The sequence below is a fragment of the Glarea lozoyensis genome, assembly GCF_000409485.1.
Source record: "Glarea lozoyensis ATCC 20868 chromosome Unknown GLAREA6, whole genome shotgun sequence".
Classification (NCBI taxonomy): domain Eukaryota; kingdom Fungi; phylum Ascomycota; class Leotiomycetes; order Helotiales; family Helotiaceae; genus Glarea; species Glarea lozoyensis.
In genome coordinates, this window is record NW_007361001.1 from 1904925 (window position 1) to 1923350 (window position 18426).

The following is an 18426-nucleotide window of genomic DNA, read 5'->3' on the forward strand; positions in this document are numbered from 1 at the left end:
TTGTTGAGGTTGATCGGTTGACGTTCAAACTACGGCTGGCTTTGCGATAAATTATGACTAATCAAGAAGACCCTTGGACGACACCTCCAGAATGACAGTGAAGAAAGTAGCGACAGCACAATTCCACGACACTATTTTCAAACAGTTCAAGCTTTTTTCACGCGTCGGACATCTGTATGCTTCTACTTTAACGTTGTTACTGGTCGATTTATGATAGTTGTGGCTTTCAGGTTCGCGTTCTCTAAAACTTTACCCCCAACACAAGAGCTCCACCCCCCCCTTAGACGGCGTCTGCCATCTCCCTGAGCCTTTTAAATCCTATTCTAACCTTCAAACTTTGCGTCTTAGGCCCGTATATTGACTTGAGAAGTCACGCATAACATCACGGCCATTGCGCTACCACTTAATTTGACGAGGCGCATTCATTCTTGGTTGCGCTACCGGGCATTCAGGCGTGTGGGCGCCACTCTTTCGGTCCAGCACATTCATATAATTTGCGCATGCGCTAAAGTTCTACCAAGATGTCGGCTACTGTTGGTTTAATGGATGAAGCGCTTCAGCATAGCCTGGCGACCTCTGAAGAGGATGCCGAATATGAGGAGGACGATCTAGTGGACGATCTGATGGCGGAAAACGAGAATGCTGTGGCTGCGAACTACCAACTACAGAATGGGCTAGGTGTAGATCATGGGGACGATTCGGAGGATGATGATCTCAGTACTGAACATGCCATGCTCACGGACGCGGATGGAGAAGATGAGGACATGCCAGATTCGCCGCAGAATATCGAGGAGGAAAGTGAGGAAGAAGAGGAGGAGGATGGGGAAGGGGTCGGTGCTGTAAAAATACAGCCTGGCCTTCTAGAGGATGATGAGGAAGCTATGTCAGCAACAGAAGAGGAAGATGATGAAAGCGTTGCCAGTGTGGATGATGAAGATGACGACGAAGAATCAAAAGGTTCCTCGGATGCGGAGATTGAGGTGGGTTGGAAGTCGGCTGGAGAAGATGAAGAAGAAGAGATTGCGAATCCTAATCGATGCATGTACGTGTCACTAATCTACTTCGTTTTACTGCGTGTCACTAACGGATTCTAGATTTTGCCAACAAGATGAGGAAAATGACCCTAGCGAGGAGTTTGAAATGTACCTGTCCTGCGCTGTTTGCGGCGACAATGGTAAGTAGACCTGCAACAAGACGTTACTTGTGAGCTAACACGTATTTAGCTCATAGACAATGCGCTCGAGGTGCAGAAGCCTTGAAGCCAGATGACGGTCAGTGATTTTCTAACCTTCTGCCTTGACTTAGCGCTAATTCATGTAGATGCTGAAAAGTGGTATTGCCCTGACTGTGTTTCCAACAATCTTGTTCCCGAGCTTGAAGAAGAACCCCAGGCCGAGGAAGTTCTTGATGCCACAGCAAGGCGAATATCACGAGACAGGCTTCCTGGCGATTTATTACCATCCCAGAGAGCAATAAAGCCAGACTCCCATTCGGTATTCAACCAACTGATTGCCCCAGACGACCCCTTGGATGGATCAAGATTATTACGCAAAAGGAAACCATCTTCAATATCAGGGGATGCCGAAGAACCCAGTGCAGTAGTCCCAAGGCGGCGGAATCAGCCTAAGCAGCGCGCAGGTGGTGAACCCAACCAAATTCCTGCCTCTGAAGAACCCAAAGCGGATGAAGAAAACGATCTCCAATCGCCTACAAGCCCAAAGAACCAAAGATCGTTAAGGCCTAAGGTTGCACAGGTTTCATATGTTACTGTTCTTGAACGCGGACCCCAGGTGCTCAAGTTGATGTTTCAGCTAAACCCAGCCGATCTTGCTCATATCCAGGCACGTGCTCCTAAGCCAGTGAAGAAACGAGTTCGACACCCTCCTGGTGGCCGTGCCGTACCTACCACCTTAGAAGTTTCCACCTTTACCCCTTCTACTTATACACAGCCTTTCTATTCACTACATGAAAGAGAAATGAATGAGCTGCAATCAAAACCTTATGGTGGCATTTTGGACGAGACTGAAGCCGACACCTCGCTGACGCTACCTAAGCCCGAGCACCGAAGACAGTTCGATGAAGCTAGGCAGAAAGCAGAAGAAGAGTGGAAAGCGAGGACTGCCGCTGTTGCTGAGGCTGCAGCAACGGCTGGTATCAAGAAACCACGAAAAGTCTCCGGGCCAGCAAGCCAAATCGAGTACATTGAGTTCGGACAATATCAGATTGACATCTGGTATGCTGCACCATATCCCGAAGAATACAGTAGAAACCAAGCACTTTTCATATGCGAGTTCTGCCTCAAATACATGGAGTCTGCTACTGTTGCCTGGCGTCACAAAACAAAATGTCCCTGGAAGCATCCACCGGGGGACGAGATATACCGCGACGGTAATATCTCGATGTTTGAAGTTGACGGCCGAAAGCAATCCCTTTACTGCCAGAATCTATGTCTCCTTGCCAAGTTATTTCTAGGATCAAAAACGCTTTACTACGATGTGGAGCCATTTTTGTTCTACGTTCTTACTGAATACGACGACTTAGGCTACCACTTCGTGGGCTACTTCTCGAAAGAGAAACGTCCTACTAGTCTGAACAACGTGTCTTGTATTCTGGTTCTCCCAATCTTTCAGCGCAAGGGTTATGGCAATTTGCTCATTGACTTTTCGTACCTTCTCACACGAGTTGAAAAGAAGACTGGCTCTCCCGAAAAGCCTCTCTCGGATATGGGATTGGTATCATATCGCAATTACTGGCGCCTTGTTCTGTGCCATTACCTCAAAGATTTCAAAGCTGGTGATCAGATACCGAGCATCAAGACGATGTCTGACGATCTTGGCCTTACTCCTGACGACATCGTCTCGGCTCTTGAGCAATTGAAAGCCTTGATTCGCGATCCTGTTACAGGAACCTACGCTTTGCAGCTGAGAACAGAGCTGTATAAAGATGTGATTCAACACCATGAAGCGAAAGAGTATGCTTCAATAAATCCGAAAAAGCTCGTCTGGACACCATATATCATGGGCAGGGGTAATACCGCAGCGTTCGATCATGTACCGCCACTTGGCGTAGTTGCCCCTCGTGAAGAGGAAGATGACAGTACCGAGTTGAGTAGTCTGCCTGAAAGCAGTAAACGGGATTTCGAGGCATTTGCGGGCGGTGATGAAGACACGATTATCGTGACAGAATCAATGGGGAAACTAACGACTAAGCTTGCTGGATCGGTTGTTAATGGGGGTTCTCATGGTTCCGTGAATGGCTCTGGAGTCCAAATCAAAGTTAATGGCGTTCCCAAAAAGTTGTCATATTACGAGGCAGCCGCTGCAATCGCTCCAACACGATTTGAGGTATTCCCCCCGCCTCCCGGAACTCGAAACCGTGCCACACCTCGCGCGTCTGGGTCTAGGCCTCGGCCCAGAACAACGAACGGCACGCCTTCACGTCCTGCTACATCGCGATCTGGTGGAGGTTCATCGCGACGTTCAACTAATTCTCGGACCAGTGGACGGAGGAAGAGTGGAGGCACTGGTCGCGGACCTGGTCGATGGCCTAAGGGGACTAAGAAGGGTGATTTTGGCAATGCTGATAGTGGTCCAGGAATGCCACCAAAACTATCAAAACAGAGAAGTCGATTAGGACAGGAAGTGATCTTGGGCGATGGTGATGACGAGATCGAAAATGATGGGGAGATTCCAGGAGAGGACGAAGATGGAATCGTTTACGAAACTCCTGCGCAGAAGAAGCGCCGTGATCGAGAATCTACTCGAGGAAAAGGACTAGGGAAACCTGTTTTGGGTGGCAAAGGTCCATTGATTGGTAAAGGGCCTCTTGGGAAGCCTGTAGCTGTCGAGGAACCTGTTGACGAGGAAATGGAGGATGCGCCGCTGATTACTGGAGATCTAGATGCTGAGGCAGAGGATGAATAGGAAGTAGGAAGTGAGGAATTATTGATACCATCTAAACTTCCTAAAATGCTGGCAATAAGGAGTCATCTGGATTAGGGAGTTCGGATTAAATGGGAAATCGGGCTTGGGCCGCGGGTCTACCTTAACAAGGAATGGGTACTTTGGATGGCCTTATACTTCTGCTTTCACTCGAATTCCCCCTGTACGAATATATTTGTTAAGCTACAGCAACAATTTAATAAACAAGCTGTAAAAGTAGGGCGGGTGTGCCTGTTTTGTGTTATGTTGAAAGTTGAGATGAAAGTTGGCCTCGCAACTACCGTTTCCAGAAGCTCAGGATTGTTTCAAACGGCAGTACGCACAATGCACGTTGCAAGCGGTTCTATCCGCGTGCGCAATCAACGGCTTTACAATTGAGCCCAAGTAGTCCGATACTGTCCGACTCGCGCGAAGCATCGTCGGAGCACATGTTTCGACTGTTGTTTCAACAAGTGTTGGCTGACGTATGACATATGTCTCTCTTCGTCTAATGATCTATTCTTATCCGCCGAATGGTGCGTACGGCTACATCAGACGATAACATGCCCTGAGCGGAAATTTAGTATAGCTAATCTTTCCTACTCGGTTTCCTATGGACGGCCGAGGTCATGTGCTCAATAGCACAATACTCTCACGTCTGCTACAGGCGTCTGCTTTTCTTAATCGGCTTTTAGGAAATCAGAGCTGATGAAACTCATTCGACTCCAACTAGCATTTTCTGGCCTCTAGCAGTTACTTCTGTCTAGAACTCTTTTTCATCTTTTTGCAGAATCACTAGATTCTTTCATTCAATTAAGAGCAAAAGGGAGCTATCAAGAATTTAGAGTTCTCTGGTCTCAAGATTGATTAAATCATGGCTATAAAGTTCCGAAGGCTTGTTCGAGCTCCTTGGTGTTCTCGCTTAAATTCCATTACTCGCAGTCCTGACGACTGTGGAGAATAGTGCCCTCGACTCGAACAATATCGATAGAGAATGACGCTACCAGAACATAGGGCTTGTCAAAAAAAGATTTCTTTGGATTTCTATATCACAATCATATGAGGATTTCCGTATGATGCGTGGCAGGCTGTCGGACATCTTGAACAAGGTTTAAGTGGACGTCGCTGGGCGCCGCGGTGGATCATCGCGCAAAACATGCGAAACAAGCCCCACCGATCCCCAAAGCGGAGCAATAATCAAGCTTGACCGTTGAAGGTTAAGACTCAACTTGCCGTTTCTCTGAACCCCACCGTTCTCATACAGCCAAGGCTGTGACTTGCCTGATTAATGCTAGAAAACATTCGCTCTTGCCCCGTGAGCACGGCGGGTCAGACAACATGTGCCTCGCGAGTCGCAAGGCGACGACTCTTTACTCCAGTTAATTTGTCGCAGACCAGATACTATGATTGTTGTTGCGCGTACACGAATCTTGGGATCAGTGTTTGCCAGCAGCACTCATATGTGTTTTTGAAAGGTAAAAGACACTTTCACTGCAATTTCCGATGTCAACCAGGAGGACTAACCATACATCTATGCTTTTTTTAAGCTTAACCTGCGATAGTACTTTCTTAATAAAAAAGTTTACCTCAAGCGAGAGCGGGTATGTGCCGAAAATCCTGGGCCTGGCGCCCGCATTGAGCTGTTCTTTAACGCTCCATGAAGTGGATCTCCAAAAGTAGCATGTTTCTCGTTCAGATCTGCCATCCCAACGTTAATCCCAATGTTGTCTGATGTTGCGGCAGGCATGAATGGACGCTTCCCCTGCCATGTTTCCCGATTGTTTTCAGTCGGTGGGCATCTGTCCACATTCCACGACTTTGCTTCCAATCAATGATCTAACGATAGAACACTTCTCCATAATTTGCGTAACAAGAGGTGTTAGACGGTTGTAAATTGGTGGAGACCTCCTGGTGACGGCAGTCTCTCGTTTTGTACTATCTTGGCATGAGCTGGTTTGTAGGTGCTTCGAGATGTCCAGATATAATGGAGGGTTCTCTCCAACAACACCAAGAACTCATCCACCTTCATTTCTCCGCATCTAATTGTTCTTTTCTGTTGAGATCCAGGTGATTCTCTCATTTTTCTGTACTTTGATTCATTCTTTACTTGTGCCGGACACGTACTACTCTTCAACATGCACTCCTCTTCTATTTACAGTGCGGCTGCACTATTTTTCGCTTCCGTTGTCAGCTGCCATGGTGTGATTCTCGGTGCGGTCGGTGAAGAGGGTTCTCCAACCAGTGTTGGTTTTCAAGGTGTGTTCATTAAACATTACATAAGAATCTGAGATACTAATTTTGAAAACAGTTGATCCTGCGATCGCCAGAAACTGCACTGGTATCAGTCCCTGCCAACAGGATACAACCATCATTCGAGATGCTGAAATCAACGCCAACATCGTTAATGAATGTGGAAGAACTGAGTTGACCGGTAACATCGATGTTGGAGAGAACACAGAGAATGCAATTGCTGCAGGAGCCATCACACAGGTCAAGGCCGGCACTATCATGTCTGTTACAATCCATCAAGTCAACGCCGATGGTGCCGGTCCTTATGTCTGTGACCTCGACCAGACTAGTAAGTCACTAAGAACGCAACGTAGAGCCCAGTTACTAACAAATGGAAGGTAATGCTGGTATAATCTCGCAAAACCTGACTGTCACCAACAACATTCCTGGAGTCAACGGTTTCTCTCAGGCGAAGACGGAAGATTTCACTATTAATGTTGAAATGCCAGCCAATCTCAACTGCGTAGGAGGTAAGTCATATTAATTTATTATCATTGGGGCGGTTTTAATCGTATCTCTAGCTTCCACCGGAAACGTTTGCACAGTTCGATGCCGAAACAACGCAGTCGCAGGCCCATTTGGAGGCTGTTTCGCAGTTCAGCAGATCGATAACACTCCAACCGTAAACTCCGCCGAACAAATCCCAACTGCTCAAACCTTCGACGGCATCAACAAACAAATCTCGCAAAACAATGTTGATCTCGCAGCCGCTGTTGATGGTAACCAGAAGGCTGGCACAGCAGAAAACGTCGCAGCCAAAGCCGTTGCTGATGGTAAACCACCTTGAATATTCTGGCCGTTCAATCTTACTAATGGTTCGTAGATCTCGCTGGCCTAGCTGTAACTTCTGTCGCTGCCCCAGTCCAGACACCAGACCGTGAAAACATCGGAACCAACAAAGATACCGCCGTAGCAACGAACACTGGTACTGCTCGAGTTGGGGGAGCTGCTACTGCGACCAGTGCGGCGAATGCGGCTGCTACTACCGCTGCAAATGGAGCGGCCACAAACAATGGAAACAAGAATGGAGGCGGAAACCGTAATGGAAATGCCAACGCCGCCACTGGCAATGGAAATGCGAACGCAGCCACCGGGAATGGAAATGCCGCCGCCGGTAACGGAAGAGGCAACAGAAACAACAACAACAAGAGAAGCGGTCTTAGCCTTAAGTGGGCAAAGCGTGCTTTGTCTGGGAGCGCTTAGTCGTCTTTGGATTCATTCTTGTAGAATAGTTTCGGATTTGGTTAGATGAAATCTTATTTGTGGATACCCTTATTTGGAGATTGGGGCGTTTTTGTTCGAGGTCGTGTAAATCGTTTCTGTGTAGCATATTTCTGGGGAAGCATGGATTTGTTTTGTAAATATTGTTGTATGAGTTTATGCTGTACTTCTGAACATTTATCTAGGGAATTTGCTCGTGATCTTTCTTTGTATTGCTCTGCAGCATATCATGCATAGTTTTCAACTGAATTTATTCAAATAAGTTGCACGGCTATCGAAGTATTCCAGGTGGACGGGAGTAAGACCGCTACGAGAACAATGAAGGCAGGGATGAGAGCAGAGAAGCTGTATCTTCTACAGCACAACTTCTGCTTTCTCAGGCTTTAAGCATGTTATCACTGTTATGTGGGTTTAGTTGCAAAAAGGAACATGATAGTCAGTTGGAGATACTGGAACGCTAGACTCAAAGTTATGGTTATTTATGGAGACTGAACTGATTCCTAGTAACATATCCACCAGTCCCAATCATTATGAAAGATTTTCATACGTCAATCACACTTGATAGCCCCTTCTCTTCAGACAAAATATGTCCCCGTCCCATGATAAGTATCTCAGCTCGCAAAGCTGCTGTGGGATTGATTTCTCAAGAACACTCAGACCGAGTTGAGTTATAATCCCCATCTCAGGATTGTTACCTCTCCTATACCTTCCCCAAACGATTGGCTTCCGAGAACAGCATGTCTATGCCACAACCATGGATATAAGGGCCACCTAGGTATCTCAGTTCCGTCGCACCACTTCTCACCCGCTTTCTCTATGAAGGAGAGTGCATCCACATGAGCCCAGTAAACAATCGCCAACGAGCTGCCCAAAACTACCAAGGCAGTTATAGGAACGTGTTGGTTCTTGTCGCGAAGATGCATTGTATGCCGAGAATAATAAATCAAGACAAGACCCAAGGCGACCCGTCCCATGAGGATGCCACAAATCAGAGCAGTGTTCCTTTGGGTGTCGAAGAATCCGCTGAACCCCGATACAACTATCACCATCATTCCCAGAATGAACAGCCCCATGTATATAAAGCAATCCAGATTGACGAGCCACTCAACGATCAATTCTGAAATTTGGCGGAACGTGGGAGTCTCTTGATTTGCGGATTGTTTTTCGGCTTCATCATTATTCGATGGAGCTCGCTGTGGCTGGGAAGGAGGCATTGCACATGAGTTGCTGGAGCACTTTGGAAGTGTTTGTCAGGAAAGTCTCCGAAGATATTGGAAGTTATGGTCGAATTTATGGTTGAGATGAGGAAGTTGAAGAGTAGTACAGCAAAGATTGCGTAACAGAAGTTTGTGATGTCTGCTGTGTCCTAAGTAACTTGAGGTGATACAATGAGGGTGCAGTAAATGTTTGTTTGGATTGATGTGAAAAAAAAATAAGATCGAGAAACATCCTGGGGGTTTTATAGCCGATTGAGGATGGTGTGGTATCGACCACTCTTGAGTGTGGCTGAGCAAAAGAACCCACGTCCACTTAAAGCTTTAGTGAACATTACATTTGAGTTGAACAGAAGGTGAACAAGAAAGGATTTACACAGCCTCAATATAACATAGTCTCGGACTTATACCTCATATTCATTTCAGGTTCACGTTGCAGGTGAGCTTAGCTTTAGGTAGCATTATCTTCGTGGTTATAGCTGTTTTATGAAAGTATTCGCTTATTGGTTTAGCAGTTATTATCCTTCAGCTAGTAATATGACAAACTGAGTTCTTACAACTTACAACATGCCAAGAATATAGAAGAGAACTTAAATAAAGTGCAGATGATGTTGCATTAATAAAACCTTTACAGCTCGCAGTTGGAGGAATACATTTTGGCTTGAGCGCACTGGGCGTTGCTGTTATTTGAAAGTTTATATTTGTTTAACGGATACGAAAGCGTATTTATGATAGGTCAGATTTTCTCCCCTTGCCTTTTTTAACTAATCACAACTAAAGAAGGCTTTCATCAATGCTGTTAATATCACAAATGTGAGAAATCGTGACTGGACCATGGCTGGTATTACTTTTAGTTCAAGTTAATTTGTCTAGGGTTGTCATTGGGATCTTCATACATGTATTATAATGGTTCATATTTCAGGAATCTACAACTGGAATATTAGGAACTGCTTGGTTCATTATCCCACAAAAACATGATTACTGGGGGGGAAAGGTGACAGTCATTTTCGGATGCCTGGCAACCCAAGGGCATACAATAGTGTATTTCACCCCCACTTATTCCTTTCTCAGCACTATCTTCTCCTGTATTCATTTGATATATCCAACAAGACTGATTGTCCCTGGTCACCAGTCGAAGTTCTTGATCGCCAAGGACCTGATCTGTTCTGTGGCCTATAACTAGTTGTGGAGTAGGATCAGAGAACCTTTCTGAAGGGACACAGTATTGAGCGGTCGCGTTGTGCTGTCCACCGTAAGTGTGACACTTCAACGGTTCCTTGCTTTCAAAAGGTGCAGAGATCTCCTGGTTCGAGGAGCAAGTGACTGAAATTCTGGTAGTGGTAGTAGTAGTAGCCAATTGCTCTTTCTGGGCGGGGACGGCTTCCGATGAGGGCGAGGGAAGGAAGAACAGGACCACAAAGAAGGCCATCAAGATTAAGAGAATCGAAGGGGGTGATTTTGCTCTATCTCCGGGATTGTTGGATCGATAGTTCTGGATGGCAATGAGGCAAATCAAGAGTATGCTCAAGCCAACCCAACCAATCATCGAATCAATCAAGAAAATGACTGGTCGTTCATCGTTGTAAAGTAGCTCCGTGTAGCCGATGATTGCCGCGAGGACGTTGAGTATCACTAGTCCGAGTGATATGAAGAGCTCAAGCATTTTGCGATGATCGCTAGAATTGGCGGTGTGACTTTTTGGTGTGCTTATTAGCTTTGATGTTATTGATTGAGCTTGACTTCCTATGGTATTGTCTGTTGACTGTGTTCGTTGTGTGCGTCTGTGTTTGAGTTTAGATGAAAGATAAAGGAGGCTTTTTAACCTTCCATCAACTTTTGAACAACACACGTCGGCTTGTTCTTTACTCGTGTCATGTTGCCATGTCTTACTTCATGTCTAATTCATACCATGGAAGGCGAATAAGGCAACATAACGAATGTTACTACCGGCTTGTTCAAACACATTACTTTCAGTCGTTCAGTGCCTCATCTCTAGGTTTAATCCAGTTTGTTGGTGAAGCAATTCCATGTAACATCCTGCCCGCTTGGATATATCGCCATATTGGGGTCTTCGCACGAATCATTTGAAGACTTGTGTAATGGAAATCCAATCTTTAATCATATCACTCAAAACTCGTTTCACACGGAGTCATATTCATATTCACAACTTATAGACTTCATTGATTTAATTGTTAGTGATTAGTCGTTTTGGTTCTAACCCTCAAACATCCATGAAATTTGAGAGATCAACTATGGATGAGGGTGGTTGACTGTCAGTCACTATAGGTGCACAAACTAGTGATTCATTCCAAAAACTGCCTTCACCACTACAACCCCAGCAGTCAAGAAGATGAAGTAGGTGAAGAAACCGATATCAACAGTGCCACGACGAGCGTACTCCATGACAAGGTAGATACTGTGCAAGACGATGACCGCGGAGGCTTGAATGAGAAGAGCTACATGGCGGATCTCCAGATCATTGATGTAGCACCACGCAGTAAAAATAGCCGTGCCCATAAAAATAATCAAGCTGATATGACAGGGGAGTTCGTTACTGCCTGGATAAGTACAAGTCCTTTGGTTTTCAGCCTCAGAATTGTTGACTGGGAGTAGGGGAGTTTGGCTATCCATCTTTCTCTTTGTAGGATATTGATAGGAAGAGGATATAAATGTAGCCTTCGGTTTTAGGTACTCTGAGAAAGACTGTAAAAGTTTTGCATATAGAACACTGTAGGAAAGATGAGTAAATATACTCACTTTGGAAACATTCCTATTGATCCTGTACTTGAGCGGGTTCTAAGAACAAGTTTGGTTAACAAAGCTTTAAAGTTACAAAGACCCGAACAATGAGTGATCGTGTGGAAAAGATGATCGATTTTAAGACAAAGACTCTTCCAAGATTGATAGTCAGATGTTTTCTGTTAGATGCTTAGATTTGATTTGATTTAGTGTAGGTAATGAAATTCAAACTAACTTGAATTGATAGTACTTAAAACTACAGCATCGAAGTAATTATAAACATAACATCCAGCTAACAGGATCGTTTAGAATCTTGGCCATTACCAAGTCAAATTTATCAAGCATTACCCTAATGTTTCCCCTCTAGTCGAGGGTTAAAGTAGTATAAACTAAATGATTGAATTGTTTAAAGTATTATTGCTATTGCGAATGGGTTATTGAATTAAAATCATGTTAAATTACAGTTCACTGAAATTAATTGGCTCATATGAAACGATGAGACTGCATGATGGTAAATTACTTGCTATATTACGGAATTTGTTTGTTTTTGTATGTTTTTAATTGCTATGCTGACCTAAGATTCATCCAGTCGCCTCAGTTGGTTTTGAGGGAAGTCGATTGCAGTTTCTGGCTTCCCTTTGGAGTGATCGTCTATTTCCATTCAGAATTGTTGGTGGCTTTCACTGGATACCTCAATGCTTGCAGATTCTCTTAGAAAGTCCCTCTACAGAGAGCTCGCCGAAGATTACGATCCAAAGCAAAGGTAATACAAGTTAATGAATGAAACCACCATATCCAGGATCAAAACGACTAGCATGACATCCAGGGCTCTTCGTGGCAGTCTCGGGCCGTGAGTTGCCACATTCCCTATCAGATAGAAGATCTGAAACAGAACGGTGATTGTGGAGAGCAAGTGAGCAGCTAAACCCCAGTGACTATTGCGCATTACGTCGTAGGCATTACCGAGGAGAGTGAAGATCACGAATGAGCAAATCAACTTGCTGTCCATGAGGTTTTCACCATTTCTGTTTGGTGGTTGCTGGCTGGTTCGCACGACGGCTGGGGAAGGGCTGGCATCGGTTGTTTTTTCGGAACTGACATCTTTTGCGTCCATTCTTTTCTGTGATCCTGAGTCCATTGTGGTTTGTTGACTCGAGATGGTGTTTTCTGTGAAGCTTCTAAAGTTAGTAAGTAAGTTCCTTGATATTTTTCTTTGAAGAAGAGTGTTGGTGATATGGGTAGTTAAGATGCTTACTTTGCTGATGAATGCGGACTGTGCAGACGATTGTCTTGACTTCTCTGTTTGTGTAGGCAAGCATTTATCTGTCAAGAAACAATTTGTTCTGAAGAGAACAATGTGACTTAGAGGGGCCGATAATTCACCTGTACTCAACCCATTATTAGATGCTAGACACGGAGTCGTGACAATTCAACCTTCATCAATGAAATGACATGGTTCTTTATCCAAAACCAAGTTCCAAAAATAGCAGGTCTAGTGCTCATAGTAATATCAAAACAAAGAAGTTGAACCATATACTCAAACATTACAATCAAGAGCATCTATCTGAATTCAAAATGAATCTAGGAGTTACAGGTGTGAAGAAGAAGACCACTCGATATCACCCAACAGTATCCTTTTGGGATTTGTATATCTACTTCCCAGGAACAAACTCCTTTTTTTGTACACCCTTGCCAATCCCACCCCATCCCCATGAATCCCGTCATCTGATGACATTTGGTCTCATGTTTAGCTTCTTTTTCTCTTCCCTCTTAGTAGACAGGCAGTTTGAAAGCGTCAAAGTCATACATCCAAGTATCAATACTGGCCTGATCGTACTCACAAGCCATGCTTGTTCCATTCCCACTCCACATCGGTCTGAGGGGCCAACTGCAAATGTCTTGTTCCTGACCCTTGAAATCACCCTGAAGAACGGTGGCGTTCAAAGTCTCTGGCGAGTTTCCGTTTTCAACCCAGTCAATCAGGACTGCAAGACTGGTTTGTGGCCAGGGTCCATTTGGTTGTAGACTGTTTGGTTGGCAATGAGCGGCACCAGGAACGAGGAAGAGTCGGTACCAGTCATTCAGCGCCGTTGTGCTCTCGTTGAATGATAGATCTGGATACATGATGGAGCGAACGGACTCGTACCAGTGGACTGAAGAAGCAGTCGGAATGGAATTGTCACTTTCACCATGGAAGTGAAGAACCTTTCCACCTGCTTGTTGAAAGGGAGTGATGTCAGGCCAAGTAGTCTGCAATGTTTCTTCAAACTTCTGCCATCCGTAGAACATCCAGTCTCTGAGGGTGTCATAGGTAACGTTCGCGAATTGACCCGCCTCGAAGTTATCCGCATCAAGCTCTTCAAGAAAGCGTACAGGAAACTCAGACCCTAGACCACTGACTGCCACTTCCCACTCGCCGGTTGCAGAATTGTAGCTTGTCGTAGCATCTTCGAACGATGCAGCCGGCTGGTAGGAAAGATAGGCACGCTTTCCTGTAGAATCTTTGAGTCCATCGATAATCTTGCTGGCAACGGCGACTCCTTGAGCCGTAACATTTCCATTTTGTGCTGGAGTTGAAGCAGCCCCGACTTGTCGTTTGCCAAAGGGTCCCGATGGAGAAGATGCAGCACAATAGTATGGCAAACCAATGGTGCTGTTGATGTTGAATTGCAACTTGCAGAGGTCAGTGCGTGCAACAACTCCATCAGTCTTCCCGTCAAGAGGATCACAAAAAGCGATGGTCGCATTAACAATCTTCTCCAACTCACATGGAGGAGGAGAATATCCGATTGTTTTCTCGACCACACCGGAATACAAATGTTGGACTTGTTGATGAGCAAATCGGAGGGCAGGTGCGCCAGTAATAGCGCCATCCCATTCATCAGCGAATCTTTGGACCTGAGACCAACCCTCTCGTCCACCTTCAGAGCATGCCTGATAATATGCATACAGCTTCGTGCCATTCATGCTAAAGACGTTCTTTGCGAGCTGCTTGCCAATTGCGCTCATCTCCTTGTGAGCTTGGTAGCCAAACATCTTGACTGCGTGCCAGTTAAGTGTTCCATTGGCCAATATCATAACGCCTTCCGCATCAAGATTGTTTCCGAAACCACCAAACCCGCCATCCGTTTTGCCTGCCACTGCACCGTAGATGATGCCTGCTGGCAGTGAGTTATCTCCAGAGTTTATAGCGAGACCACCGCCGCCCGTAGAGAGATAGCGATTCTGAAACTTCGAAGGGGCTGGGAGCCAGAAGTTGTTGGTGACCGAGTCATTCAGACCATCATGCGAGTAGGTAAAAGTAACATTGCAGTAATCGAAGGTGGCATCCGGAAAGAAGTCTTGACCTGTGACAGTGGTATTGGCGACAGCATTGACTGTAAGAGAATCTGGGTTGATAGTAATTCCGGTATAAAATCCGGTAACTGGCAGAGCTGCTGATACGTAGGACGTCGTGCAGATGTCGCTGAGACTCGCCGCTCGAACAACCATGGCAGTCGAAGCCAATGCCAAGGAGGAAGTGGTGCGCATTTTTGGAAAAGCTGTAGTTGCAACGAGTGTTTTTATGGTTGAAATAAGAAAAGAAGATCCACTGAGAGCGCTTGAAAGAAGTAGCACCGGGGATGAAGGAAAAAGACAGTCAGGAGGAGGAGGGCCATTTATCTTACCTTTGAACACTTCGGAGCATTGTCACATCAACGGCGTCACAGACCATGACTATCAGATTCCACAATCGTAGATTGGATCAGGGCTGAGTAGACCTCAATGATGTCGTACTCAACCAGGAAGGTTCTGGCCCAACGTCTTCTCCTCATCTCGCTTCGGTACTGAGTGACTTGCCTATCAACGAGGAAATAAGTTTAACGTGGCTAAAGATGCTAAAGAAAGCAGCGGAATCACGACTACTGCCGGCATCGACACGCAACCTTGCACAAAAACTGACAGCGTCAAATGAAATTGCGAGTCAGGAGGTAGTATTTCACCTGGTATGGCAAATTCCAGGCGTGAAAAGAACCTGGAACAAGGAAGAATGAGCTCAATGAGGCTTGTGAATTTGAGATGAACTCCGCGATTTCTATCATGGGGACGCGTATGTAGGTGCGTTTGTTTGGTTAGCCAATTGTTCTTCAACATTTTTGTAGGGGTTCCTCAATGAGGAGAGAAGAGATGTCGCGTTCAGCAACGCAAGTGCGGTGGAAAAGCGGGTATGCGGCACGGTTATTAAAAAACTTCCGCACTAGGTCACATGATCCACCTCCTTTGCAATTGATTATCCAGGAAAAAAGCAACTTGTATTCCTTTCTATCGTGAATTGAAGAAATTAACAACTACCGCTTCTGAGCAAGGAAAATCATCTATATGTTCCGAACTTGATGAAAAATAAGATCCGTCCAATTTCGAGTACGAAAGTACGAAAGGTACAATCCTCGCTTAAAATCTAAGCGTTTGCTCTCCGGTCAGCTTTGACAACAACTCAGTAACCAATTCTGGCAATTCTATCGGAATATTTCATGAGAAAGAATCAGTTGAGCGCTGTGACACAAGGTGTTGTTCTATAGGAGAAAACCGCATGTTTCATCCTTTCCAGATGGTTAATTCTCAGCACTAGCCTCTTCGAATCTAATTTGCTGCCTCGAGCTCAGGCATTGTCAAATGTATGTAACTTCTTAGATTATGCTATCGTAGAAAATACGTCTTATTTGACCCACTCTGAAAGTGTCAGCTGCCAAAGGAAATGATAATGCACGTAAGTAAAGTCCGTCGGGTAGTTTAATTTTCTATAATTTTCTAAAAAAATATAAACTTCACAAAAACATACAACAGTAGGTATTCGCTGGTGGTCACCCACCCAACTACTAATCTACCGATCTGAAGCTTGAGTTTGGCAGAGCGGACGGGATGCCCTGTTCTCTTCAGTCTATGGTCGTATGTGGAAGCATGCCGAGTCTTGATGGTATATATTCTAGATTTGCGTGCTATCTGAATGAACGAGAAATTCAAGTAACTTGAAATCCAAATAATGAGCGTTTTAAATACTAAAAGCAAATTCAGTCCTGGTCATAGTAACTACTCAAAATATGGATTTCCGCGTCTTGGTTGGCAATAAAGACAGCTATAAGGGTATGGATCTGATGGAGTCAACTTCTTGGCTTCTTGGCTTCGGATTCCAAAAAGAAATCGTTTCGGGGTTCTAAATGGGGTGATAGGGCTTAGAATTACCAGGATAAATTCTAAGTCCTTGGTAGCTTAGTGCTTTAATGATACACAGGTAATCTTTGAGTGCCGCGGACTTGCAGTAAGTACTGTTGTGAATATTTACTTTTACCTCAGCCGTGCGAATCACTTGGATTCGATGACCGTCTAGGATGGAGTATCATAAGGATCTAAGTACATGAGGTATTTCCCCGCGTTTAGTGGCGAGAACCTGTGGAGTGTAACTGCACGAGTTCAAGTGTACCCCCCTCCCCCCCCACCGTCGAAGACCATCATCCTCCTCTGTCTTCAACAGGATTTGCAACTTCCAAGTTAATACCGCTGATTCAAACTCTCCTACTCATCTAGGTGATTTCGAAGGAAAAAGTCCACAAAAGTTGTGCAGACTACAGTGCTACTTCCCAAAGTTATGATTCGAGCTGTGAACGAATTCTTCCAACTTTATACGCCCCACTCTATCCAGGGAATTTAAAGAGAGGCCACCAAAGGAACTGGTCTGCATTGCCTTTCAGCAAGAGAGAGCCTTGAAACTGTTGGATCTGTTGAAATGATTCGTCCCTTATCGAAGATCACAAAGAATGAAGGATAATAGTAAATGTGTGATATCACTTAGAAACTAGAGGAGGAAATCTAAGCGGGCATATAAGCCTAGCGAGATGTAAGACTGAGCAGGAGTATTTATGTCTCAACTTAGATATTGTTATTGCAGGCCATAAAATTGGAAGTAAGGTCGAGGAGGACGATAAGTAGTTCGTAAAGCCGTGTACTGATCTTGGAGTGGGAGTATATGTCAGTAGGAAATTCGAGAATACAACCGACAATAAATTGATTTCTGGAAATGAAATTTTGGAATATGCTATCACATACCCAGATTTGAATGGCTTGTAGATGTAAGAACGATCGTTCACATAATAGTGTATAAAAACAACTCGGCTTCGGCTGGATCAGACCGAGACTTCCTATGAAGTCCACCAAAAAGGGTGGAACACTTCCCCTTTTATTCTATTATTCTTAAAATCAAAGTGAAATACTTTGTTCATTAGTGTTTTCTGAAAAGTAACTTATGTTACATAGATTATGAGGGAAAATCCAGTTTGGCCAAGGTTTCTAGGAGATACATGCATTAAGGTCTCCAGATGAGAAACATGTTTTAGTCTCTAATCGAGAATTCTATTAAGAAAAGGCCTGTTTAACAGTTGTGAAGCTGAAGACATAAGTACTCCTCCTTCCTTCTAGTTCATTAAGCCGGGATATGCAACTAAAGTAGTAATATCTGTTAATGTGAGCATTCGATAAGGTACTAATATCTAGACGACTACTATGTTCTTGTGCTCTAAATATAAAAAGATCAACACTATAACCCAACTGAATATTACAATAACTTAGAAGCATCACAATCTTAAACAAGTCATACTTCGTTTACATCCACGACAATGCTCGGTGCTAAAATAGTGCACAGTGGCTTCGCAAAACAAAGTTTTGAGACACAAATACGACAAGGTCTATGCATGCATAGCAATTATTGGGAAAGATCTCCATTCTATAATGTCTCATCATAATCTGCTGCGAAACGTAATAATTTGAGAGCTGAGATATGAAGAAGTTAGGGATTTGAAACTTACTTTTGATAAAGATTTTCTCAACAAAATAAAAAACCACAGTAATGACTACAACTTTACATCACGATTTTTCCAAAAAGTTACATCCGACTAAGTCTTTCGGTTCCGAACTTCAATCACCACACACAAACGCTCAAGATTTTAATTCATACCCTATTTATAACCATCCGATATGTAAACTCTCGCTTCCCATCACCTCGCTTAAACCCC

General features: G+C 44.5%; 5 protein-coding genes across 5 annotated transcripts; 2 read left to right on the forward strand and 3 right to left on the reverse strand.

The window, feature by feature from the left end:
- Nucleotides 1–521: 521 nt before the first annotated feature.
- GLAREA_02945 (Acyl-CoA N-acyltransferases (Nat)) lies at nt 522–3923 on the forward strand (the record flags this gene model as incomplete). The annotated part of the gene is made up of 4 exons (XM_008088030.1): nt 522–1042; nt 1095–1174; nt 1224–1271; nt 1321–3923. The coding sequence occupies 4 exons, from the start codon at nt 522–524 to the stop codon at nt 3921–3923; spliced, it is 3252 nt and encodes a 1083-aa protein (XP_008086221.1).
- A 2132-nt stretch (nt 3924–6055) lies between these two features.
- GLAREA_02946 (uncharacterized protein) lies at nt 6056–7412 on the forward strand (the record flags this gene model as incomplete). Its single annotated transcript, XM_008088031.1, has 5 exons — nt 6056–6176; nt 6229–6498; nt 6548–6679; nt 6731–6982; nt 7033–7412. 5 exons carry the CDS (start codon nt 6056–6058, stop codon nt 7410–7412), a joined length of 1155 nt encoding a protein of 384 aa, XP_008086222.1.
- Nucleotides 7413–9584: 2172 nt separating this feature from the next.
- Nucleotides 9585–10307, reverse strand: GLAREA_02947 (uncharacterized protein; the record flags this gene model as incomplete). Its single annotated transcript, XM_008088032.1, has 1 exon — nt 9585–10307. The coding sequence occupies one exon, from the start codon at nt 10305–10307 to the stop codon at nt 9585–9587; it is 723 nt and encodes a 240-aa protein (XP_008086223.1).
- A 1821-nt stretch (nt 10308–12128) lies between these two features.
- On the reverse strand, nt 12129–12521 carry GLAREA_02948 (uncharacterized protein; the record flags this gene model as incomplete). The annotated part of the gene is made up of 1 exon (XM_008088033.1): nt 12129–12521. The coding sequence occupies one exon, from the start codon at nt 12519–12521 to the stop codon at nt 12129–12131; it is 393 nt and encodes a 130-aa protein (XP_008086224.1).
- Nucleotides 12522–13153: 632 nt separating this feature from the next.
- GLAREA_02949 (alpha/beta-Hydrolase) lies at nt 13154–14914 on the reverse strand (the record flags this gene model as incomplete). Its single annotated transcript, XM_008088034.1, has 1 exon — nt 13154–14914. One exon carries the CDS (start codon nt 14912–14914, stop codon nt 13154–13156), a length of 1761 nt encoding a protein of 586 aa, XP_008086225.1.
- Between the last annotated feature and the right edge of the window lie 3512 nt (nt 14915–18426).